The sequence below is a fragment of the Halichoerus grypus genome, chromosome 6 (genome assembly GCF_964656455.1).
Source record: "Halichoerus grypus chromosome 6, mHalGry1.hap1.1, whole genome shotgun sequence".
Lineage (NCBI taxonomy): Eukaryota > Metazoa > Chordata > Mammalia > Carnivora > Phocidae > Halichoerus > Halichoerus grypus.
In genome coordinates this window covers 109,683,121-109,709,807 of record NC_135717.1, presented here as the reverse complement: position 1 = coordinate 109,709,807, position 26,687 = coordinate 109,683,121, and the positions used below count along the sequence as shown (strand labels likewise).

The window sequence follows — 26,687 nt, the reverse complement described above, 5'->3', positions numbered from 1 at the left end:
GAAAGAAAAAAAAGAAATTATCAGAATTACTCTCCTATACCACTTTTACTGAACCCACCAAACCTGTGACTTGTTTATCCTACTTGAGGATAAACCAACTGCAATCAAATCACAGAAAAAAAAAAAAAGAACCCAAAATAAAAATGGACAAATGATATGAAGACAGTTCACAAAAAAAGGAAATACAATGACTCAATCTTTTGAAAAGATGCTCAACTTTCTTCAAAATAAGGAAGATGAAAACTAAAACTATAATGGAGTACTCATTTTCACCCAAAGCTCTGCAAAAATCAAACTGCTCTGATGAGAGTAAGAAAAGTAATACTCTCATATATTAATGAAATGAGTATAATTTGGTACAGACTGGGAAAAATGGGCAATATCTATTAAATGTTACACATATGCTTTGGCCTGGAAATTCTACTTCTCTGTATACTTGAACAGGTACATAGGAAAGACTGAAAGCAACCTAAAATGTTGGTCAGGAGGATACAGATTAAATAAAATGCTGTGCATTCAAATAAAGGAATATTATGCAAGCCATTTCAAAGAAAAGTAACCTCATATATAATATTGAAGGAATGCCAAGATACACTGATTTAAAAAAAACAACAAAGGGTAGATTAATATATTGAATATGCTCCCACTTTGGGAAAATAAAAAGATAGGGTATGAATACATATCCATATGCACAGACTACTTCTGGGAGTATAAGCAGGAGAAATGTAACAGTGCCTGCCACTGGGTGCCTGGGTATAGGAAGGTGAATATTTTCACTGCATAATGTTCTATACCTCCTATTATCTATAACAAAAATAAGTAACTATATTTAAAGGTCCTGGAAATCACTCAATAAGCATAATGTGTCAGGGTGCCTGGCTGCCTCAGTGGGAGGAGCATGTGACCCTTGATCTCAGGGTTTTGAGTTTGAGCCCCATGTGGGGTGTAGAGATTACTTAAATAAGTAAAACTTAAAAAAAATAAGCATAACGTCTCAAGTGATGGCAAAAATTATGAATATAAATTAATGAGCTAAAGGAAAACAAGTAAAAATAAGACTTTGTATTTAAGAAAAACTACAAGAGTTCTAAGGAAATACTATATAGTTTCTTAACTAGATATAACGCTACAATATTAAAATTACTGGCTTCCCACAAAAAAAAAAAAATGTAAGAATAACTACTAAACTACTTACTTGAGTCCTTTCAGGAATCAAATTTAAAGTTTTCAACAATCTCCTGTAGGAGGGGGGGAAAAATACAGACATAAGGATTTGTGTCTGTATAAACCAACCAATGGAGAAAAATAACCCTTCATTATTTGTATAAATAAAACTCAAAATAAAAAAAATTATGACCATTAATAAGCCAAACTCCCTTCAAACACATCTTTAAAACAGAAGATATTCTTTTGACCACCAGAGGCCACCCAAGTTTCATAAGAACAACGGAATTGTATTAAAGAATTCTAGTCCTAATTTTGCCAGTTGAGAGCTGGGCAGGGCATCTCTCTTAGCCTTATCTCTGAAAGAAGTGCATTAGATGTTTAAAGTAATTTTTACCTAGAATATTAAGATTAAAATATCTCACATATTGAAAAAATTCTAGCATCCTTAGTCTGGAAATCCTTACAATTTTATATTGGCAATAAATGGTCCCATGTTCAAGTCATCTCAAAATCAAGGCAAGAATCATCAACTCATCAAAGATTATTAAACTAACTAGGTAAAAATTTGATGGAGAACTTTTTTTTTCCGATTTTTTTTTTTAGTATAGTTGACACCCAACATTACATTAGTTTCAGGTGTATGACAGAGTAAATATACATTATGCTATCTATACTCACAAGTGTAGCTACCTTCTGTCACCATACATCACTGTTAGAACAATCATTGACTATATTCTCTATGCTGTGCTTTTTACTCCTGTGACTTTATTCCAGAACTCGAAGCCTGTATCTCCCACAACAGAGAACTTTTTAAAACTTTCTCCCAAGGGGCTCCTGGGTGGCTCAGTTAGTTAAGCGTCTGCCTTCAGCTCAGGTCATGATCCCAGGGTCCCAGATCCAGCTAAACAACCAGCTCCCTGCTCAGCAGGGAGTCTGCTTCTCCCTCTGCCCTCCCCCCGCTCGTGCACGCATGTTCTTTGTCAAATAAATAAAATTTTTAAATAAATAACAACTTTAAAAAATTACTATATATTTTCAGAATAAAGAATATAAAAATAGAAGACAATAAAAGACTAAAAATATATACGCAGTAGTGGTATTGCTCAGTCATAGGGCACTTTTTTCTTGATTATTCTTTTCACTTAATCCACGTTTTGATTTAAATTCAAGTTAGTTAACATACAGTATAATGTTGGTTTCAGTGTAGAATTTTGTGATTCATCACTTACTTATGGTACCTGGTGCTCATCACAGCAAGTTCCCTCCTTAATACCCATCACCCATTTAGCCCATCCCCCTGCCCATAAAAAAAAAACAAGAAAGATACTGATATTTTAGTAAGACTAAACAGGGCTTGCTGGAGCAAAATAATCAGCATCCACCAGGATAAAACACCACCCCCCCTCCCCGCAAAAAAAAAAAAAAAAACCCACACAGGGGCGCCTCGGTGGCTCAGTCGTCAAGCGGCTGCCTTCGGCTCTGGTCGTGATCCCAGGATCCTGGGATCGGGCCGCATGGGGCTTCCTGCTCAGCGGGAAGCCTGCTTCTCCCTTTCACACTCCCCCTGCTTGTGTTCCCTCTCTCGCTGTGTCTCTGTCAAATAAACAAATAAAATCTTAAAAAAAAAAAAAACCCGCACTAGTGAGGCCCATGTCAAATTATGAAACATCCTTCATCCTTAAGAAATCTATATAATTAGGTAAAGAGGAGTATAAATATTCCCTATGCAACCTTGTACTGTTAGTAAAACAAAACAGAAGACACAGTTTGATGATTACATACAAAAGAAAAGAAAGAATATTGGACTATAAAGAAGGCAAGTCTTAAGCTGGATCTTGAATTAAAACAACAGAAAGGGGAAAAGATAAGCTATTCAGCAATCTTCTGATTAGTAGCACATGTTGTTTATGACATTACCCAGATTTAGGAAATTGACCCATCCCACAACTAGAAGCCAATCAGCTAAATTTAAGCAAAGATACTCTCTCACTGAAGTGATCATGTTACTGTGTAATCACTAATCTCCCATAGTGGAGTCCAGAAGTACTCCAGAAGTACTTCATATCCTGATCCAACAGGATATGAAAACTGAAGAATAGAACTGAAAAATGGAAGGACCCTCTACATCACAACTAGGCAGAGAACAGGATTAAGAATTCAGTATAGAGAATGTAAGCTTCATTTAGAAGTTTGCTAATTCTCTCATGCCATATTCATTAGAGAATATGTTTAATATACCACCATGGTATATCAAATCCAGAAAGAAGTAAGCCTTCTTTTGAGCACCCCAGAGAGCCAACCATTATTAGGTTGACTTACTTGAGGACTAAGAGAATACGGAGGACTGGAATTCTCAGTGAGAGTAGCCTAGAAATTGAGAAAACAGAAACTCACAGGCAATATCCTCCTGTCAAACCATTCACACTTTGAATCCACAGGCAAGGCAATAGGTAGATGTATTTTTCACCTTATCCAAACTGGTTATAGTAGCAGCTTAGACTATAGAATAACTGTGCACACTGCTCTTTTCAGCTTCCAGTATTAAGTACACTCAGAATTTAAAAAACAACAACAACAACAACAAAAAACCAGGGCGCCTGGGTGGCTCAGTCAGTTAAGAAGCATCTGCCTTCTGCTCAGGTCATGATCCCAGGATCCTGGGGTGGAGCCCCATATCGCATCAGGCTCCCTGCTCAGCAGTGAGTCTGCTTCTCCCTCTGCCCCTCCTCCCGCTCGTGCTCTCTCTCAATAAATAAATAAAATCTTAAAAAAAAAAAACAATAAAATAGCTTTCCCTCCTCTCCAAATCCACTCCTTTCACTCTATTTTCATCAGTAACTATTTTGATAGTGAACTATGGCTAGTGAACAGAAAAGTCACATATGACCTTATACTCTAGATGAGCATTAGGCATTTGCACTGGCAATTCCCCACCTAGAATGTTTTTCTCCAGCAATCTGCATGGCTAACTTCTTCTTCCTTCATTATTATCTTCTTAATGTCATTTATCTAATCCCCCTAAAGCTTCCTATTCTTTTCATAGCACTAATCATCTAAGATACTATATAACTTATTTTTGATGCATATTATTGGTCCCTTGCTAAGAATATGAACTACATGAAAACAGGGATCTCTATGTTCTTCATTAATAATAAGCACCTAGAACAACTTGCACAACGTATTTGCTCAGTGTTCATGGAGTTAATTTAATAATGCTGGTAATACGCCTCCTCTAGATAAATGATTCCCACATCTCCACTTCCATCCTGACTCTGTTCAAGAGAATGTATCACAAACATCTGCAACCCAACATGCCAAAAGTTCTTCACACTTCTCAGAAACCTGCTTCATCTTCTGTCTTCCCCATTTTAGGCAATGACAACACCATGTACCCAACAGCCCAAATCAGAAACCTGAATCATCCAAGACTCGAAACTTTTCATATCTAACTATTCATTAAATCCAGTTATTTCTATTGCCTCATTATATAAATATCAGATGCTCCTCGTCTAGCTATTGGACTCCCCAGCAGTAAAACACTTGTCTCCCTGCTTCTCCCTCACCTTATAAATTGTAGCCAGAAAGTTCATTCTGATAAGACACCTGATTTAAAAATCTCTCAGTAATTCCCCATATACTGAAGAATGAAGATGCAACCCTAACCTTAAAAAAAGGCTTATTTATGACCTTGCTTTTGCCTTTCCAGCTTCACCCCCACCACTTCCCCAACAGCTTAGCACACTTTTCCTCTGTCCCTCGCCCTGCTCATGCTCTCTCTCAAATAAATAAAATCTAAAAAAAAAAATCTTAAACTCATCTCAGTATGAGATCCACTGACCTTAAAGCAAGGTAAACATATTCCAGACATCTTAAATTGAAGCAAGAAGCTTTTAAGGACTGACTTCAACCCAGAAACTAGATATTACTAATATTTATTGGAAAATGTTTAAAATTCCAGACAACTAAATTAAAAATGAATTTTAGAACATAATTAGTGAAGGTCTATGAAAAAAAAACGAACACTGATGTCAATTAACATGGTCAAAATAGAGCAAAATATCTACTAAGATTAATCCCTGTCCCGTGCTGAGGGAGATAAATGTAGGAAATGATAGTTAAGAAAGCCAAGAAAATTTAAATAGAGTCTTGAGAGATTGCTTAAATGTGGATGAAGGATAGTGGAATCCAAAAAAAAAAGGTAAAAGAATTATGGAAGATGTGTCTGAGAAAGATGGAACTGATCAGAACGGAAGATGTGCATTGCAAAGGAACGGAAAGTAAGCCTGCATAGGAATTCAACAAGCTTTCCTTTCCTCCCCTTTAGTAGATATTACCTCTCCTATTTCAGATAAAGCACAGAGGCTCCGAAAAGCTCAATCCCAGAGCCAAAGCCTGGAATCATTCAGGTCTGCATGACTTTAAATCCCACGCCCTTTTCATCATATCACATTGCTTCACAAAGGTAACAGGCAAAGACAGAACACATTCAAGTGCATTAAACGCTAATACAAAGTAAGCAGCTAGAGGAGAAGCTCACTGCAGGCTTTTAAGTCTAGAAATAAGGTGCAGGGGAAAATGTCATTCCAGAAGATTAACCTGACAGTATACAAGACAGATTAAAGGAGGGGGCGCCTGGATGGCTCAGTCAGTTAAGCGTCTGCCTTCTGCTCAGGTCATGATCCCAGAGTCCGGGGATCGAGCCCCGCGTCTGGCTCCCTGCTCCGCGGGAAGCCTGCTTCTCCCTCTGCCTGCTTGTGCACTCTCTCGTTCTCTCTGTCTGACAAGTAAATAAAGTATTTCTTAAAAAAAAAAAAAAAAAAAAGACATTAAAGGAGAATAAGGCTTAAGGAAAGGAGACTACTGATTACTAACTTAAAGTACTGCATTCTCTGCTAGTTTCACAAATTACTTGATTTTTCGTGCTTTAAGGATACCTCTTATATAAGCCCCACTATACTGTATTAAATACTTAGGAGATTCTTGATTGTTCAATGTAAGTGATCAAGTAATTGAAATTATAAAAATACCAGATGTTTGCCTATATATGTTTACAAATCTAAATCTTACTTCCATCTGGATAAAGCTTACAATCTTAACTGCTCAACCTCCTTCCAGTCTCAGCTCTCCTCTCCATTCTACCTTTAAAAAAGGATACTCAGTTAACTTTGCTAATACATCATCCATATCTGAAGTTTCCCTTATCAAGAATCTAAATTGACATCAATTAACTGTAACAAATCCAAACTCCTCTGCCCTCTCTCATCTCACCTAAACTCCTGTTCTCTCCAAAAAGATCATGCCTGCCAGCCTCCTCACTGTGCCACAAAGTAACACACACACCACCCTGGAGTTGTTTGATATATTTCTCAAACTACAGTACCTCTTTCCATTCTCTCATTCAACTTCGAACCATCCGTGAAGACCAAGCTCAAAATCTAGTATTCTCCACAAAGCCCAATTCTAAGCCCTACCACACTAAAATGGATTCCAAACTGGTAACTGATAGGCTGCATGTGACATGTGTTTGGCCCAGGGTTTCTTTGGTTTTGTTTTGTTTGTAATAAAACGTTATTCCATTGACAACACTTAAAAACTGGGAGGTATCACTTTCCAAAACCATATTTCCAACTATTATTGAAAAACCTACATGCTCTGGCAACACTGGAATCATATTCTCACAAAGCCACAATCAGCTGAAGCTAAGTAGCAGCTGATCCCTTTCCAAAGGTTCTTAACATCTTAAAGTCAGATGACATGTCAACTGCCCAACTTCTGAGACTGTATCTGCAGCAGTTTCAATCAAAGAAATACCTGACTGCCTATGGGCACTGGAATTACAAAAATAAACAAGAAAATAACAGTCCCTCCCCCACAGCCTAGCTCAGTAGAGAAAGCAAAGAGACAAGCAATTAATTAGCACACATGTGGTAAGTGCTATGATGAGGAAAGTAGACGGCACTTAGCATATGGCAAGGGTATCTAACTCTCTCCGGGGAAAGTTACAAAATATCCCTCAGAGAAAGTCATAGGGAAAGTGAAACCCTTAGCAGGTGTAGGGATTATCCACAAAGAGGCAGAAGAAAGGTCAGAGAAATCAAATGCCACAAGAGAGAAAAGAAAACTCTACAAAGACCCTGGAGGTGGGGGGGAGGAAAAATATTCTGAGGAAGTGAAATCAGTTCAATACAGGCAGAGCCATCAACTTAACCTCAAATGCAGGTGTCAGAGAAAGGACTCAACTGAAAGGGCAGGAGGCAAAAAGCCAAGTGCTGGTTATGGTCAGGAGATGAGAGTTTCCATCAAGCGGAAGAACATGTAAGAGTTTGTTAGCAGGGAATAGAGGTTTCAGCGAGCTCAGCTGTTGTGTTGAGGGGTGAAATGGGTAAGAAAAGGAGGGAAAAGCAGTGATAGCCTAAATCAAGGGAGAGGAAGTACAAAGCAGCATGGGGATGAGGGTGTAGCATAGAAGACCAAAGGGGCTTACATCTTCGGCGGTAACCAAAAATAACGGGGATGTGAAGCATGGTAGCTTTGGCTGGCCACAAGTTTGCCAAGAGAATTAGTCCCAGCGGTCCCCTGGTGGATGTGGAGGCATTCGGGCTGCGCCCTGGATGCACTTCCTTCTCTCTAGAAGACACCGGCTTCAATCTGGATTGATTGCGTGCAGACTCCAGGAGAGGCTCTGGATTCCAGGCTGCTGACACGCAGGCTCCCAAGGAATGGTTAGAGGCCTGGTCTGTGTGTGCTGGTGGGTAGAAGTATAAACTACCCTGTATTAGTTTCTGATTTTTCTGTAGGAATGATGGGCCCGTTCACCTCCTCTTAAGAGAATAAGCAGTGTGTGCCCATTATAGATTTACAGGACGGAAAAAGGCACCAAGTAGTCCAACATTTGTCCATACCAACTCAAGATGAGTTATTCTGTGAATCCGAGTTGACCTTGTCTCAACTAGACTCAGATATCCGCCAGGAAAAGGCCTGTTTTACACTTTTTTTGTAGCTCTCAAAGTGCCTAATACTGAACTGGTACACCGAACACATTCTTTAAATTTACCGACTTCCTAACTTATCTTGGGTCATTGAAGTTACCTAGTTCAGTCTTCTTTCTGCATAATAAGGCGCTAAAGAGAAGCAAACCTGTGTCTCAGACTCAACAGTTTCCTTTATTCCAAACTCCACTGCGTCTCTACACCCTCCACCGCAAGGGCAGAATTACTGCACGAATCAAACGCAACGGGAGACTCCAAGTCCCGCCACGGAAAACACCCGCCCTCCCTGCCGCCCGCTCGATTCGGGCGTAGCAGCCCCCGAGCCCGGCCCTGTCCACCTCGTGGAAACGTAAAATGCGCTCACCGACTCTGGGCCGCCGGGAGACCCCGTAAATGTAGTCGTCGGCTCGTCGCCCCTCTCCTAAGCAGGCACTTCCGGCGCGCTCAAAGACGTCAGCAAAAGCGCCCGCCTCCGGAGCCTGGGTCTAGCTACAGCCAGGAAGAGGCGTTGCTGTCGCTGCCTTCTAGTCTCGGCGCTTGACCCCTCCCAGGACCCGTGATGCCAAGGCCCCAGCGGGGGACGAGGAAGAGTCCGGGTTGAGCCCCAGCTGAGTCGAGGGCTCGCGCTCTAGTCTCCCAGGCCCGCCCTACCTAAAGGTAAACGCTTCCTCAGCTGCGGCCTTTCTCCCAGCGAGCCCCTCCCCAGACCCGGCCGCGAAAACGATTTGCCCCTCTCCCCCGTTACCCTTTTTATTCCGGGCCATTTACTGTTGCCCGCCCTCGCAGTTTTCCCCAGAACGGTAACGCATAGTTTCAAATGGGAAACTTTTAAGATGTGGAGTTCCTGAACTTGTCTAATAAATTCCAAGAAACATCTCAAGCATCAAGCAGTTTTCCTATTACTCCGCGAATTGGCATGTCCTACGGTCAATATTTTGCCATTTGTGATGGTCCCTACCCCCCCATCTCAAATACACACCACACAAGCTTTTTAAATCGAAATTTGAACCTTGTTGAGTACGATATAATTTTCACGGATAATCTGCTTTGTAAAATACGCTATAAAAATTAACTACAAATTACATTTGTAAGTTAAAAATACATATATAAGTCAGTATCTTTCAAGGCACGGGAACTTATTCGTATAGTAAAATATACCATTTCATTATTTACCAGTAATATGCAAAATTAGTGATTTGAAAGAACTTTGTATCATCAAAATGTGAGGCTAAAATTTTCTCTTAACACTACTGCAAAGAAAAATACTAAGACAACCAAAAAAGTACCCCAAACCAAAGCAGTAGTGAAAATGAGCGGCTACAGTTCTTTCTGAGCTAGCAGGCTGTTTATGATGTGGTAGGCAAGGTATTAAGCCTTTTCAAAAGCACTTTTTTGCCCTTAGCCTGAGGGAAGGTTAAGTGAAGCCTCAGAATTTTTTATTTATGTTTAAAACTCATTCTGCCTTCATACCATAATCCAGCACTATAATGGTTAAAGACTCTACTTGAAAGAAAGACCAGAAAGCTCCTTTTCAGTAATATCTGGGGAAAAGAAATTCCTGAATTCACCCAGCTGGAGTAATTGTTAATCCTAAAAAGTGAGGAAGGTGTATTAAATGTGGCATAATTAAATCAATGATTGTATACATTGGTTCTGCTTAGAATGAAGAATACCTGGTTTAGATTGCTTCTGGGTTTGTTTTCCGTTATAGAGATGAGTGGTGGATTGGCCCCAAGTAAAAGCACAGTGTATGTATCCAACTTGCCCTTTTCCCTGACCAACAATGACTTATACCGGGTAAGTAACTTTTAGTACAATTGTCCACTGAACTCTCTACCTGAGGTACAGATGTAGCTTAAGCACACAGTTCTCTTTGGCAAAATTCTTAATAACTACATTACAATGCACTTGAACCATCAATAGCAAAGACCTCTGTTGCAAACATAAGTAAAACAATTGACAATTTTGTAATTTCCCAAAGAGAGTTTACAGTGCTTTCATAGAGAATAACAGGTTCTTTATAAACACAGAAGACACAGCTAGCATAATGAAGTGGGAGCAACTTGTGATAGGCTGGTTTTTCCTGCTTGCTTACTTGGTTTTTTTAAACTGATAGGGTGGAGGTTTTGGAGGAAAGGGCTGATGAAAGTAAACAGATCCCTTTACTAACCCTCAAATTCTAAAAGGATATTTTAGTTTATATATATGGCAGAAACCTAACAGTTTAATGTTGTTTTTCAGTTCAGGATGGGGTTGGGGCAGAATCCAACATCTTCTTTCACCTCTTCACCTTACAGAGAATAAAATTTCCTGCTGTCCCTGTCCTGCAGATGAGTGGTTAAGAGGAACTGGAAGGAATGACATGAATCCTTTCTTCCAAGTGTGCCCTCTTCTCTCTGCTTCTTTGGGTGGATGTTAAGTACAGAGATGCTGCATAGGTGATACATAGTATTTGATTAATTACTTAACTGAGATAGCCTGAGTCTCAAATAACAAAGGAGAAAATGCACTTTAGCTTATTTCCTTGTATCAAAATAGAGATATGTTTGTATTTATTGAACACTTACCATATGCTGAGCACTCTTATAGGTACTAAGAATACATCAATGAACACAAAGATGAATATCTATCTTGGCACTCATAGCAAGATAAAACAATGTGAAATATAAAAAAGTCAAATGATATTATTCTTTGGATACTAAATTAATGCTAGATGTCAGGTGCTAAGGAGAAAAAATAAAGGAGGTTATTAAATGTCAGGTTGGGATGGGGCGCCTGGGTGGCTGAGTCGTTAAGCATCTGTCTTCAGCTCAGGTCATGATCCCGGGGTCCTGGGATCAAGCCTCACATTGGGCTCCCTGCTCCACGGGAAGCCTGCTTCTCCCTCTCCCACTCCCCCTGCTTGTGTTCCCTCTCTCGCTGTGTCTCTCTCTGTCAAATAAATAAATAAAATCTTAAAAAAAAAAAAAAAGTCAGGTTGGGAATGGAGGTAACGTTTTACATGAGCTGTCTAAAGCCCTTATTGAGAAAGTAACTTCTGAATAAAGACCTAAAGGAAGTAAGAGACAGCTGTGTAGATGTCTGGGGGAAAAGCATGTCAGGCACAGAGTAAATCAAGTGGAGAGGGAGGAAGGGCAGTCAGAGGAAGGTAAGCCTATGCAGGGATGCCAGGTAGGGCCTACATAGATAATGGTAAGGACTCTGAGTGAAATGAGAAGCCATTAGAAAGTGTTACACAGAAGACTGTTTTGGTCTTCAAGATTCAGTGTTTCTAACACTGCAGTCCAGTTATACTACATTCCAGCATTACACAACTTAATCATAAAACTCTATTATTAATTGTGTATATTAATATTTCTGAAAGATCTTTCTAAGACATAATAAATAGGAACTATTAGCATATATGTAGTGGCTGAAACAAATAGATGAGATTGCTTAGGTTGAAGATGTAGAAGTAAATGGGAAGATAGGGCCAAGTGTAAAGAACCACCAACATAGTAAGAGTGGGCAGAAGGAGGGAGACTGATGGGAATGGATTTTTATTACAGAAGCTTTTTTGTTTTATAAGCAGTCTAAGGATCCGTCTTCTGAAACAGTTATTGCTTAATGGGGTTAGCTAGGAATAATGATATTCCACAACACTGATATTTGAAGCACATGATTTCTCTGGGGCTATGGTGGGGTTGATAATTGCCATGGATATACCACAAAAACACAGCAGCTGTGCAATGTGTATGCCTTCAATCTACCACACATAAAGAGTGGGGTTTTTTCTCTGTTTGCACTCTTTTGTTAGAAATTTAGAAATTGGGGCAGATACCTGTGACTCCAATAACAAAAATATGAATATTATTCTAGTCACTAAAAAACATGTATCTTCTAGGGCCTACTTTATAGAATAAAGGCTAAAATTTTTCACAAGCTTTAACAAAGAACGTGGTCAGTTAATACAACCTGAAAATCTAATGTTTCTTATGATTTTAAATTATATTGTAAATTATTATGTGGTCTTTTGTTTCAGATATTTTCCAAGTATGGCAAAGTTGTAAAGTAAGTATTCACTTCAAATTTTGAAACCTCATTTAAAAGTTTATCTGAATTTACTTTTCCATTTTTTAAGATTTATTATTTTTTAATAAAATAGATATTTGATATGACAAAGAAAAAATGCTACTGTTTTTATATATATTTCGTTCATTTTTCTGAGTATATAAGCATTGTATAGACAATTTTTTTAAAGACTTAATTCTATACATGCAATTTTGTTGTCTTTTTTTAAAACTTGACATTATACTCTAAACATCTTACCATGTACTTGAAAGATACACCCTTGTAGCTAATGATCTCATGATATTCCTTTATATATCATAATTTATTTAAACAACAATTTCTTAATCATACCACTAAGAACTAAAACTGATTCTATTATCCAATATAAGACATAAAGGCTCTGATTAAACACATATTTTGGTTATTAGAAGGTGTGTTATCAAGTATACCAGAAGTGGATTTCACTTGTCAAATAAGTAGAATGTAAAAAAACAAATATTTCGACATGCAAAGTGCTTATGAGACTGATTAAATAGAAAACATATTCTCTGCTTTCATAGAAAGTTTAGAGATCATTGGAAAGACTGGAAACATACAGAAATGGTAGGGATGATAATATCATTTGGAGCTGAGAGTTACAAAAGGATAAAAGGAACTTCTTATATTTAATTCACTATTTTAAATCAAACATGTACCTGTATTATGGGGAAAAGAAGTAAAAGCAGGGTATTATTATTCTAACTATCTTACAACCAATACATATTCTGGTGTAAATGTGAAATTGTATTTAAAATCCCGAGAATTTAGAACGTATTTTGGCCAGTTTTTTCTAGCTTTGGATAAACGGTAAGAAAATCATCAAAAATGCTTCTAGGTAAATTTTTGTGTCTTCAGAATTTTTTTTTAGATTTTTATTCCTTTATTTGAGAGAGAGAGAGACAGAGACAGCAGGAGCAGGGGGGAATAGGCAGAGGGAGAGGGAGAAGCAGACTCCCTGCTGAGCAGGGAGCCCCATGTGGGGCTCGATCCCAGGACCCATATATCATGACCTGAGCTAAAGGCAGACCTGAACTGAAGGCAGACACTTAACCGACTGAGCCACCCAGGTGCCCCAGGGATCTTCGGAATTTTGAATAGTCATTATTACCAGTCAAATCACTAATAATGATGAGCACATAAATATGCTAGGCATTGTTCTAATCTTCTTACATGTATTACTTCATTAAATTCTCACAACTACCTTTTAAGGTAAAATACTATTATTATCCTAATATTATAAATAACAAAACTGAAGCACACAATAAACTTACATATTGTTAGTTAGTGGTGGAGACAAGATTTGAAATCTAACAGTTTGATTTGAGAGCCTGCTCCCTTAACCGTACCATTACCTTTTCTTGGTTTTTCCCATCTGTCAGAATCTCTGAATGAATTTCTATACAAACATAAAATTAAAAATCACGAGAATGCTATGAAGTCAAAGACAGAGTTATAAGCACCTATAAATAGGGAAGACATGATCTAGTCTGGATGGGGTAGGTTTACCTAAGTCAGTATACTTTGAATTGAAACCTTAAGGCTGAGTAAGAGTTAAGTAGGCAGAAAGAATGGGAAGAACGTTTTAGGTAGAGGGACTACCTTGTGCAAAAGCCCTGGGGCAAGAGAAAATAAAGTGAGATCAAGAAACAGAAGGCCAGGGGCACCTGGGTGGTGCAGTTGGTTAAGCATCTGCCTTCAGCTCAGGTCATGATCCCGGAGTCCTGGGATCAAGCCCCACATTGGGCTCCTTGCTCAGCGGGGAGCCTGCTTCTCCCTCTCCCTCTGCCTGCCTCTCTGCCTACTTGTGCTCTTTCTGTCAAATAAATAAATAAAATCTAAAAAAAAAAAAAGAAAAAAGAAACAGAAGGCCAGTATAACTAGAGATGAGTGAGCAAGAGGGAGAAAGGACAAAAAGGGTCTAGAGCTGGAAGCAGGTTCCTAATCTTGCTTCTTGGCCGTGTTACAAGATATTTGGTTTTCATCCTAAGAATACCAGGAATTCACTGGTACAGAATTTTAAATGAAGGAGGAACATGATTTGAATTTTTAGAAGCTTATTCTGGCTTCAATGTAGAGATTAGATTGGCAGGAAACGAGCAGATGCTAGCAGACCAGTCAAAAAGCTATAACCATAGCCTAGGGGAGTAATGTGCACTAAGGCGGTATAGGTGGAGAGGTAGACTGGACAGATTTGAGAGATGGTCAGATGATCATTAGGCTATAAAATGGGTAATATTTAATGATGTACTTACTTAGTATGTAAGGTTTGGGTGAGTGAGAAAGGGGTGTTATGGATGACACCCAGGTTTCCCAGGATAGTGTCTGTTTCATATTATGGCCTTAAATGAGTACATCTCCTACCAGAAACTTGGGAATAGAATATTTGGTGTAATTATTTTGTTCTGTTACCATAGAAGGTATCTCTGTCAAAGTACTGTATTGTAATTGGTTTATAGGTCTCTTTACTAAGCTTTTTTCTAGAAAAAAGACTCTTAAGCTTTTTTCCTGAAGGTAAAAAACCTTGTCCTAGGGCCTTTAATTAATCAGTGCTTAAGGGTCTGGATGGAGTGACTGACTGACCACATGAATAAACAAATAGATGCACTCTTGAGAAAGCAGTTTCCCATTTGTATCTGTCTTTTTGTTTTAACATACTGAGCTAGGCATAATAGAGATTACAGATACAACCTTAAAGGAGTTTATATTAAAATAGGTCAGATGAGGCATTGTTCTTACATAAACAGACTTCAATAGAGACTAGCAGAAAGAGAAATTATTTCCAGTTAAAGAGATTAGAGAACTGACATGTTCTGAGCTCTGAAGAATGAGTCAAGTTTTGATGGGCAAAGATTGAGAGTTGAAAGGAGACAGAAGCCATGTGAATAGAGGTATCAATTTGGAGCAGTACAGGCCATGCTCCATGAACATTGAGCAGTTTGTTGTTGCTAGCCCTCATAGTTTGTGAGAAGTAGTGAAAGATGAGGGAAGTGGGAGCCAAATCATAAAGGATATTGATTCAAGACCAAACCATAGACAAATCGAAGAACCAAAGCTTTTTGAGCAGAAGAATGACATGATTTTATTTACTTCTTAAGTAGAAATGCTCTCAGTGGCATATGAGAGCATTAACATCAAGGGAACTAGTAAGAATAACACACTGTTGAAACAGCAGTGCCATTGTGGACAAGAAAAGCTGTGGGAACGAAAAAAAGGGAACAGAGGAGAGACATTATTAACTGAGGATGACTTCGAAAGCTAACACTTCTGAAATAGTACTTTAGAAAAAATGATTAATGACTTTAACTGACCTTCACAAATATCATGAAAATTCCAAAAAGTTAAACTACTTTCTGTTTCTTTCAAAATTGGTTGAAAACTTTCTTTCGTATCCTCAATAACTGTGGTGACTCTAAACAAGCGTTGTCAAGTGCTTCTTTCCTTCTAAGCCCCATGAATAAACAGATGTACTTTTTTGAGAAACTAAACCATTTTGTCCATTTTCCCCTAAACTATTTCAACTTATGTTTCCTTTTTGAATGAAAAAGATACCCCTTTTCTTAATACAGTGGCATCTTTTTACCAATTTCATTCCAGTGACTATTTAAGTACCTAAACCCAAATCCATTTAGAATAAATTTTAATATGTGAAATAAAATGTTAAATAAAATATCCATTTATTTATTTACTTGTACCTCTTGTCTTTTCCTGTTAATTCAGGTTTTAGAAAATTATTATGCTTTGTCTTAAACATTGTCTTTTTTTTTTAGTACTTGAAAATAATTGCAAATTTAAAAAAAGTTGCAAAAATAGTAGAAAGAACATCAAAGTATCCTTTACCCAGATTCACCTATTGTTAACATTTTACCCATTTACTTTATCATTTGCCCTCTTCTCTCTCCTCGTGTGTGTGTGTGTATGCACATGTATATGTGTATGTACGTACATACACAATTTGTTTTTGTGAGTTATTTGAGGGTAACTTACATCATTGCCCTTACGCCTAAGTACTTAAGTATGTATTTCCTAAAAATACGGTTATATGTTACATAATCACAATATGGTTACCAAATTCGTAAATTTATACTGATAAAATACTTTTATTGAATCAATCATCCATGTTCCAATTTTGTCAGTTGACCTGATAATGTCCCACATAGAATTTTCCCCCCCAGTACAGTCTAGATTTAGGTGTTGATTTTAACTGTCCTATATTCTTAACCTCCTTTAATCTGGAACATTTATAAAGAATATAGCTCTCTCTCATCTTTTTTCCACCCCTCATTTTGTGTTTTCCTAATGTTGCCTCATGATTACATTGGAGTTTTATATACTCTTGGCCGGTAACTATATAGATGATGTTGTATTCTGTGTGTTTCACATCTGGATTTATATAGTGTCCATGTGTCCCTCATTAGTGATAGTAATTTTGATGGCCCAGTCAAGGTGTTGACCAATTTCTCCACTGTATAAATACCTTTTTTCCCTTTGCTGCTAATACAGTCGGTGAGAAACACTCTTAAGACCATGTAAATATCTTGTTCCACATAAAAATTTCATTTTTTATTTTATTTTAAAGATTTACTTATTTTTAGAGAGAGAGAAGAGGGAGGGGGCAGAGGGAGAGGAAGAGAGAGAATCTTAAGCAAGCTCCACTTCCAGCACTTACAACGCTGGCCCGATCTCACGACCCTGAGCCAAATCAGGAGCTGGATGCTTAACCGACTGAGCCACCCAGATGCCCAAAAATTTCATTTTAGATATTTGTTCATCAACAAATCATCATCTTGCCTGATCCACTCTTTACTATTGTTGCAAATGGTGATTTTCCAACTCTAGCACTTCCCTTGACATTCTGCTGTAAGCAAAAACCATCCCTCCCCGCATTTATTTATTATTAATACACACTTATAAATTCCTACTTTTTTCTGTGGTTTATAATTCATTACTGTACTTAATTACTTTGGTACTCAAATTGTCCTAGATTTGGCCAATGAGAGCTCTTTAAGCTGGCTTCTGTACTCCTGAGCCATTCCCCATCATTTTGTTTTTTTAAGTACTCCCTTCCTTTTTTTAAGCACATTTTTTAAGATCTTGTACCTACCCTATCCATCCTTGGAATCAGCCATTTCTCTGAAGATCCCTGTTGAACACTGATTTTTTTTTAATATTTTATTTATTTGTTTGACAGAGACATAGCGAGAGCAGGAACACAAGCAGGGGGAGTGGGAGAGGGAGAAGCAGGCTTCCCGCCGAGCAGGGAGCCTGATGCGGGGCTCGATCCCACGACCCTGGGATCATGACCTGAGCCAAAGGCAGACGCTTAATGACTGAGCCACCCAGGCACCCCGAACACTGATTTTTAAACTACATTTAATGACATATGATGAGCAAGGATCACAAGGACTAGGGATGTATAAAGGATCAGGAGAAAGAACAGGCTCTGTGATCTTAGCACCATCCCTATCACTTAGGTACTTTGGATAGTATGACTAAGAACTACAGAACTAGAGATTCTTAAGGTGATAGGGATTAAGGAGTGTACTTGCTGTGATGAGCACTAGGTGTTGTATGGAAGATTGAATCACTAAATTGTACGCCTGAAACTAATATTACACTGTATGTTAACTAACTGGAATTTAAATTAAAACTTTAAAAAGAGAATATTAAGAATATAATTAGATTCTAAAGCCTAGGAAAAAATAAGTAAATCATTTTACTTTTTGTGTTGAAAAGAATACCTCAGTTTTGTTTTGTTTTATTTCTGCAGAGTGAGGGCATTAGTGGAAAAGAGGAATTATGCTTACTCTTCAAGATTTTGTTGTCTCTGTAATCTCTGTAATCTCTTTACTTGATCCTTCAAATGTTTGACTTTTCAGGTACTCCTATCATAACTGTGCTCACTTTTGTTAAATTAGTATCACATTTTCTCCTCTCCATTCTTCTTGTGATATCCCATGACTTTGAAGAAATAGTTGATTTGTCAACTGTATTTATTTCTTTTATTCGGTAAATGAGTTTTCCAAGTATTTATTAATAATCTGTTTTATTTATTGCTGCCTCATTATTTTTAACTGGCTATTTGTTTATACTTTAAGGGTTACTATAATGAAAGATAAAGATACCAGGAAGAGTAAAGGGGTTGCATTTATTTTATTTTTGGATAAAGACTCTGCACAAAACTGTACCAGGGCAATAAACAACAAACAGGTAAGGCCATTCATTCCCAACAAGATTTTTAATCCAAAAGCCTTTGCTCATCCAGGCCAAAAATGTGGGGATACAGTGGATGATCAAGTCATGGATACCAGTAGATTTTGAGGGTATTTAACCTATAGAAAAGAGGTTAAAATTATATTCATTTCCAAAACACTGGCAGAATCTAAGGAATAAAAATCTATTCTATAGGATGTTATTTGTCATACCCGACCAGGCAATTGATAAAGTAACCTAAAATAAAATGGAATTGAAAATTTAAGGAAATGGAATCAAATAACTGTAGTTTTAGGTTTCAATGAAATACATCCTTCTGCATTTACATTTTTCTCTGGTTTAGTTATTTGGTAGAGTGATAAAAGCAAGCATTGCTATAGACAATGGAAGAGCAGCCGAGTTCATCCGAAGACGAAACTACTTTGATAAATCTAAGTGTTATGAATGTGGGGTGAGTATACCTAAAACTTAATGTAATTTTCCATAGTTTATTTGAAGGTATTTTTCACATCAGTGCTTTATTTGTGCTCTCTAAAACTTCTGGCTGGCTAAAACCAGGTTATAAAAGTTGTTTTACTTCGGGACTCTCTACTCATCTTAGTAAACGCAACTGAAATGTAATATGTAAAGATAACTTGAGTTAGGGAATATAGAGTGGTATTTTCTCCAGTTTCTCAATCTTTGAAAACTGTTAAATTAAAAAGCACCAGACTGGGGTGCCTGGGTGGCTCAGTCAGTTAAGTGTCTGCCTTCAGCTCAAGTTGTGATCCCAGGGTCCTAGGATTGAGCCCCACATGGGGCTCCCTGCTTCTCCCTCTCCCACTCCCCCTGCTTGTGTTACCTCTCTTGCTGTGTCTCTCTCTGTTAAATAAATAAATAAAATCTTTAAAAAAAAGAAAAAGAAACTAGAAAGGTATTTGGGTTTGGGTTTTTTTTTTTTAAAGATTTTATTTATTTATTTGAGAGAGAGAGAATGAGAGAGAGCGAGTACATGAGAGGGGGGAGGGTCAGAGGGAGAAGCAGACTCCCTGCCGAGCAGGGAGCCCGATGCGGGACTCGATCCAGGGACTCCAGGATCATGACCTGAGCCGAAGGCAGTTGCTTAACCAACTGAGCCACCCAGGCGCCCTGGGGGGTTTTTTAAGAGAGCACATAAGCTGTGGGGGGTGCGAAGGACCCGAGCCAAAATCAACAGTCAGACACTCAACAGACTGAGTCATCCAGGCACCCCTGCTCTTGCTATTTAAAAAAAAAAAACACTTCGTAGGGACATCTGGGTGGCTCAGTTGGTTGAGCGTCTGCCTTCAGCTCAGGTCATGATCTCAGGGCCCTGGGATGGGGTCCCACATCAGGGTCCTTGCTCAGTGGGGAGTCTGCTTCTCCCTCTGCCTGCCACCCACCTGCTTGTGCTCTCTGTTTCTCTCTCCCTCTCCCTCTGCTGTTCCCCCTGCTTGTGCTCTCTTGCTCACTCTCTCTCAAATAAATAAATAAATAAAATATTAAAAAAAAAAAGCACCAGACTAATTACTTATTGTCTTGAAAGATTAGTGACCCATAAATTTTTGGGTTAATGGGATACTGTTTGTGCCTATAATAGCTTGCCAATGTTTAAGCATCACAGTAGTATAAACATTATCATATGATCAACCTATCCTGTTTGGGATAATGTGTTTTAAAAGCTATTTTTTTTTCTATTAATACTGCTAGTGTTTGTAACTGAACTATTCCCAAACTTTCTTACCTAGTTCTTATAGTTTATCATTACCCATTTAAACTTTTGGTGATTAGGAAAAATACATAGCCACAAAACAGTTTTGCATGAGGCCTATAATAATGATGGTACCAAGAGAATATCAGTTGTCATTGTTGTCAGTTTCCAAAATGCCTAAAAAGTATACCTAAAAATTAGGGTCTAGAGGTAGTAATGGGGAGCTGGGGAGAAGATTACTGAGAGGTATTTTCCTGGCTACAAAATCAGTGGAAGATACAAAGAAATGGGTTGGAGTCATTTCCTTCACTGCCACACTCTGCCCCTTCCTCCCTGAAAAGATATATAGATAAACAGATAGATGGATGGTACATTTTGTCAATTCCTATGATTCTAACACCTCTTAAGTTAATGTTTTAGAAACTGTGTTCCAGAGCCCTGAGTTTTGTTAAAAAGAAAAAAAAGAAGAAAGGCTGGAAGGGAGGAGTAGTTATGGTCAGATAGATTACTATGTATCCTCATATTCATAGTAAATAACATTATCTGAGAAATCCTGGATGAATCTGTTAATCTGCCTTTTTAGTTTATGGATCCATAAATTTGTTATACTTTGTACATTTTATATTTCTTAAATTTCCCCCTCCCCAAAATATGTTTGCATTTATTTAGCCTGGTTTCCCTTAAGTTACTTCATTATGAAACCATTTTCATATATGTTGACATTATTCCAAAAGCAGTTGCATTCACTTAGCAGTTCATTAACAGTAACATCTCTTGGGTTCAGCCATGTCCCCAGATATATAAAGTACACAGTCTGTTTGATGCTTTCTAAAATATACTTGAAAAGCATGATTATTTTTCTGTTCTATTGTTTTAATCCTGGTTCAGTCTCTCCCCACACCCTTACTCTTACATATTATCCTTCAGTGTATTTAGTGAGCTACTATTCAGAGTTTAGTTCATTGTCTCATGTTTTACAACTGAACCATGTTATGGCTCATTATAACATTACTCCAGCCATAAATGTAATTCTGATTTGTGTAGTAGCCACATTAAAAAAAGCAACAGGCAAAAATTAATAATATATTTTATTATCATAACCCAATATATATCTAAAATATTATAATTTGAATATGTAATTAATATTTTCAAAAATTAAGGTATTTTACATTCTTTTTTTCTTATTGTCTTCAGAATCCAGGATGTATTTTACCCTTACAGTGCATATCAATTCAGACAAGTTCTCAGTAGTCACAAGAGAATTACGGTTAGTGGCTCCCATAATTGGACAGTGCAGGTATAATCTAGATATAAAGGGAGGAAAATGAAATTAATAGGAAAAGTGAGGAAGATTTTAAATTTTACTTTTTTTTTTTTTTAAGATTATTTGAGAGACAGAGCAGTGGGCGGAAAGGAGGGGGAGGGCAGAGGGAAAGAGTGTCTTAAGCAGACTTCATGCTGAGCATGGAGCCCAACGCAGGGCTTGATCTCATGACACTGAGATCATAACCTAAGCCAAAACCAAGAGTTGGGTGCTTAACTGACTGTGCCACCCAAGCGCCCCCCCTTTTTAAAAAGATTATTTATTTTAGAAATTTGTTTTTAATATGATGTTAAGCAGCATCTTAGAAGTTAACAGGAAGGTTTCATCCCATTTTATCAAATAATAACTTAAAATTTTTACATTTAAGGTAGGTGGTCCATTTAAATTTCAAATTGTTTTTTACCCTGAATCTTGAGATTTAAAATGTTTGAAGGAAGAATACTTCTTTTGTTCTTAGTAAAACCACTAAAATATTCTCTTATTGTTAAAGTAGCTTATTGGGGGTTATAATATCATAATCTCTTTCTTTTAAATATTAAAGTAATAGGTTTTGGTAATTTCTTCATGTATATTCCCAGTGTGACAGTATTCTTTTTTAAGTTCTAAAACTTTCAGTTGTAGAGTACCAAGCAAGTTTCTGTTAATAACACAACAAATACAGCTTTTTTTCCTTTCCTTCTTAATGTGAAACAAAAGGAAAGTGGACACTTAAGTTATGCCTGTCCTAAAAATATGCTTGGAGAACGGGAACCTCCAAAGAAGAAAGAGAAAAAGAAAAAAAAGAAAATTCCTGAACCAGAAGAAGAAATGTGTGTATATCTACTCTTACTAAATACATTCTTGTATTGTTTCTGTCTTTATACTGTTGCTTGAGTACATTCTGATTTTTTTTTTTTTTTAATAATTTAGTGAAGAAGTGGAAGAAAGTGAAGATGAAGGGGAAGATCCTGCTCTTGACAGTCTTAGTCAGGCCATAGCTTTCCAGGTATTAACAGTTCTTTTAATAATGTCATAGCTGCCTTGTATCCCTTGCTTACTTTATTGATCATCTCATGGCAATCTTCCTCTCTCCCCTTTACCTCTTTAGGAGACAGGCTGTTTCTCTAAGGTCTTTAGAGCAGTGTAATAGAAAAACTCCCCTTGGTTCTTTCTAGATTTAAAGGGCCCTACAACATTTTTAATATTTTAATCTGATTTCATTATGGAATTGATCAGAAATATTTTATCAAGGTGAGTTTAGCCAAACAGAGAAGATTTTATTAAATCAAAAGATACGTTCTAACTGAAACTTCACTTCAAAACAAAACTAAAAACTATTTTTGACCATTAAAAGTCCTAATATAAGTATATGAAACATTTTTAAAGAAGGCCATATAATCTCCTAATTTTCTAAAAAAGTTACTTTATTTTAATGTGTTTGTAGTTGATAAATTCAAATACATTAATTTATTTTTCCTTTTAGTTAACTAACGTATTTTATATAACATTCCCATTTCCAGCAAAGATGGCAAATAAGCTTCATTTCATGTACCTGTTAATAAGTAGAAGTTGCCTAGAATAATTTTGATTAACAAAGTGAAACTGGGACATAACTTGGGGGGGCAGGTGGGGTCTCCTAATAATGTAGAATTGTCTGCATGGGCTGGAGGGTGGGGAGTGTTGGCATTTATGGTGTGTTTTTGCCATGTTTTGAATTAATACACTGTAAATAATGTTCAACAGACTTTCTGGTTTTGTTTTGTTTTGTTTTCTGAATCACATTACAGCAAGCCAAAATTGAAGAAGAACAGAAAAAATGGAAACCCAGTTCAGGGGGTCCCTCAACATCAGATGATTCAAGACGCCCAAGGATAAAGAAAAGCACGTATTTCAGTGATGAGGAAGAACTGAGTGATTAAAATTTTATTTATTATGTAAATATCATTAAAATTTTTTTTAAATCTTGGGGTACCAAGTTCAGTTGGGATTAAAGATTACTTTTAGAATTTGAGCATAAAGAACACTTAGTACCAAATAATTTTTTACTATAAAGTAGGTTCATAGGAAATTGAAAATAATTTTAAAGTATCATGTTTCTATCTTGCCTTAGCAGAGTAATAAAAATCAAGATTTGCTAGTAACCATTAATCTTGAAAACAGTTCATTTGAATTAAAAAGAAATCTTAATACTATCATAGTATTGCTGTTGTCATCCCAAGAAAAAAGGCTGGTATTAAAATGATATGTTTGAGAAGCTCATTATAAAAGTTTATTCATGTCTGATTGGTTTACATGAAGACATTTGAAGTAAATTTCATCTTTAAGACAAAAACTTTGTGAAGACTATGGAAAATGCTGACTGGTTTATTGTTATTAAGTGTTAATAAAATTTTCAAGAGAATTTTGTTTTTAAATGTAGGTGTTTTGGGCGCCTGGGTGGCTCAGTTGGTTAAGCGACTGCCTTCGGCTCAGGTCATGATCCTGGAGTCCCTGGATCGAGTCCCGCATCGGGCTCCCTGCTCGGCAGGGAGCCTGCTTCTCCCTCTGACCCTCCCCCCTCTCATGTGCTCTCTCTCTCTCATTCTCTCTGTCTCAAATAAATAAATAAAAATCTAAAAAAAAAATAAATAAAAAAAAAAAAAATAAATGTAGGTGTTTTGCCATCTTATTTCTTTTAGCTTTATCCCAACCTGGATACATCATAATTACCCACAAAACGTAAAGTAAAGTAGCTTTCAAAAGCTTATAACCAAACAGCAATCATTTGGTGCACCTTTGGCACCAAGTTCCATTCCCCAGAAGTAATTAACTTTTTTAGCTGTTTCTTTTCATATGTACATATATATTGCTATATAAAATACATATATTTCTGCCACTTAATTCATAAAGGAGTAAGGGGAGATTTTTCAGTCTCCTACCCCCCGCCCTCCTCCATCTTCCCAATATGGCTATGTTAAAATTTTTGGTTAAATCCTTATTTATTTGGGCGCCTGGGTGGCTCAGTCATTAAGTGTCTGCCTTTGGCTCAGGTCATGATCCCAGTCCTGGGATTGAGTCCCACATCGGGCTCCTGGCTCAGCGAGGAGCCTGCTTCTCCCTCTCCCTCTGCTCATGCTCTATCTCTGTGTCTCAAATGAATAAATAAAATCTTAAAAAAAAAAAAAATCCTTATTTATTGTTTTTCTTTTATGACCATGTAAATACTGCCCACCTCTGAGTCAATGAGCGTGCTGAGATTACATTTTTGTAGTTAATAATTGCCTCATTTTTTCTTTTATTATATTTCTTTTTATTTATTTTCTGTATCTTCTGCAGATGGTTATATGAGAATGGGATTACAGAGCCTTTAGTTTTCTACTTTGTATATTTCTATATTGTTTGAATGCTTTTTAAAAGAACACCTGTTTGTTAGTTTTTTAATTACTAAAAGCAGTAAAAATATTTTCCCTTTACACTTGATCTTAGCCAAAAGGCCGAGAAGCGATAAAAATATTTCCCCTTTGAAAACTACAAAGACAGTGAAAGTGTTAGCCACTTGCTAGCAAAGAATCTTCTAGATTTCAGTGAGGAAACCAGACTAACAACTGAATGCTGAACTCTACTTTTTGTTCCACCCATTAATTCATCAAATTTAAAAGAAAAAAATAGGAAAAGTTCACAACAAAATAGGTAAGTTTATATGAATATCTTAAAACAACAGAAAATGAGCTAGTGACATAAACAGTATGTAGAAAATAAAAACTAAATGAAAAATATTCTTTAACATTAGCTACTAAAGAATCTGTTACAACCAGCAGAACATTTTTTACCTAATTATAAAAAAATGAGTGGTGATGAAGATGACATAAGAGTACTTATAGTATTGTGGGCGCCTGGGTGGCTCAGTTGGTTAAGCAACTGCCTTTGGCTCAGGTCATGATCCTGGAGTCCCGGGATCGAGTCCCGCATCGGGCTCCCTGCTCGGCGGGGAGTCTGCTTCTCCCTCTGACCCTCCCCCCTCTTATGCTCCCTGTCTCTCATTCTCTCTCTCTCAAATAAATAAATAAAATCTTTAAAAAAAAAAAAAAAAAAAGAGTACTTATAGTATTGTAAAGTAATTGCTGAAGGGTAACTTAACGATAAGTATTAAATATGTTATATTGTTTGAACCAGAAATTATATTCTATTTTATCCTATGGTTCTAGTCAAAAATACAGGTATTTATTTGCAAAACCATATGTTGTTTAAAATTCAAAACAGGGGCGCCTGGGTGGCTCAGTCGGTTAAGCGACTGCCTTCGGCTCAGGTCATGATCCCAGGGTCCTGGGATCGAGTCCCGCATCGGGCTCCCTGCTCTGTGGGGAGCCTGCTTCTCCCTCTCCCACTCCCCCTGCTTGTGTTCCCTCTCTCGCTGTGTCTCTCTCTGTCAAATAAATAAATAAAATCTTTAAAAAAAAAAAAATAAAAATAAAAATAAAATTCAAAACAAATGACAAAAAATAATTAAAACATGATATATCCAAAATGACAGATTATTAAGAAGCATTAAAATGTTTCAGAGAATTCCTAATGGTATGGAAAAACATTCTGGATATAATGTCAGTTGCAAAATACCTGTTATGTATGGATACATATATGCATATGGATGGGAAAAGTCTACTACTAAAGTAGTAATGCATAGTGGTTAAAAGTATAGTCTCTTTTGAGAGACATACCTAGGTTCCTGTGGCCATGATGGCTGATGGTCTTGGGTCATTTACTTAAACCTGAGTTGCTCAAAAAATAGAAAGGTACAAACAACATGAAAGGACAAATACATGATTTTATTTACATGATGAATACCTAGAATAGGCAAATTAATATAAACAGAAAGTAGACTAGAGGTTACCAGGGACTGGGAAAGAAAGGGGGAAGAGAGTGTTAGTGTTGGGTACAGAGTTTTTATTAGACATGATGTAAAGTTTTGGGTTTAGGTAGTGGTGATGGTTATACGATGTTGTGAATGTATTTATTGCCCTGAATTGAATGCTTAAAAGTGATTACAATTCCATCTTCTGTTTATTTTACCACACTAACTGGTTGAAAAATTTGTGTAAAGAGCAGTTGGACCACCAAGACCCTCCCCACTGTGGGTCATCCCTTAATCATGGGGAGCCATGACATCTGCAAGCTCCTTTCCCGGCTTATGTCCAAAACACTATCAGATAGGCTCACTTCAGGGAATTGAGGGGTCCTTCCCAGG

General features: G+C 37.2%; 2 protein-coding genes across 12 annotated transcripts in view; one reads left to right on the top strand and one right to left on the bottom strand.

Moving 5' to 3' along the window:
- PPHLN1 (periphilin 1) overlaps nt 1–8,647 on the bottom strand; it is a 153,573-nt gene extending 144,926 nt beyond the window's left edge. For 2 of the 10 annotated variants that reach the window (XM_036065610.2, XM_036065617.2), the window contains exons 1-2: nt 8,521–8,602; nt 1,196–1,238 (exon numbers count right to left, since the gene is read on the bottom strand). In XM_036065610.2, the coding sequence (XP_035921503.2) occupies nt 1,196 (1 nt within the window). In that variant the 5' untranslated portion in view covers nt 1,197–1,238; nt 8,521–8,602. Of the gene's footprint in view, nt 1–1,195; nt 1,239–7,651; nt 7,939–8,520 lie in introns of those variants that run through there. The other 8 variants (XM_036065611.2, XM_036065615.2, XM_036065612.2 and 5 more) reach the window with 7 other exon arrangements.
- Nucleotides 8,648–24,048, top strand: ZCRB1 (zinc finger CCHC-type and RNA binding motif containing 1). 2 transcript variants are annotated; one of them, XM_078075898.1, is made up of 9 exons: nt 8,648–8,813; nt 9,868–9,953; nt 12,178–12,206; nt 18,341–18,452; nt 18,799–18,906; nt 22,184–22,296; nt 22,397–22,472; nt 23,254–23,400; nt 23,886–24,048. In XM_078075898.1, exons 2-8 carry the CDS (start codon nt 9,870–9,872, stop codon nt 23,383–23,385), a joined length of 654 nt encoding a protein of 217 aa, XP_077932024.1. In that variant the 5' UTR covers nt 8,648–8,813; nt 9,868–9,869; the 3' UTR covers nt 23,386–23,400; nt 23,886–24,048. The 2 variants fall into 2 exon arrangements, with proteins under 2 accessions (XP_077932024.1, XP_035921513.2); XM_036065620.2 differs by lacking the exon at nt 23,886–24,048 and having other exon boundaries at nt 8,649–8,813; nt 23,254–23,867.
- Nucleotides 24,049–26,687: the final 2,639 nt, after the last annotated feature.

What these genes read in the sequence shown, in the direction of transcription:
- ZCRB1 (XM_078075898.1), top strand. Translation starts at nt 9,870, where the DNA reads ATGAGTGGTGGATTGGCCCCAAGTAAAAGCACAGTGTATGTATCCAAC. An exon ending in CTAAGTGTTATGAATGTGGG is followed by an intron (nt 18,907 to 22,183) that starts GTGAGTATACCT and finishes GTGAAACAAAAG; the next exon opens with GAAAGTGGACACTTAAGTTA. An exon ending in CCTGAACCAGAAGAAGAAAT is followed by an intron (nt 22,297 to 22,396) that starts GTGTGTATATCT and finishes TTAATAATTTAG; the next exon opens with TGAAGAAGTGGAAGAAAGTG.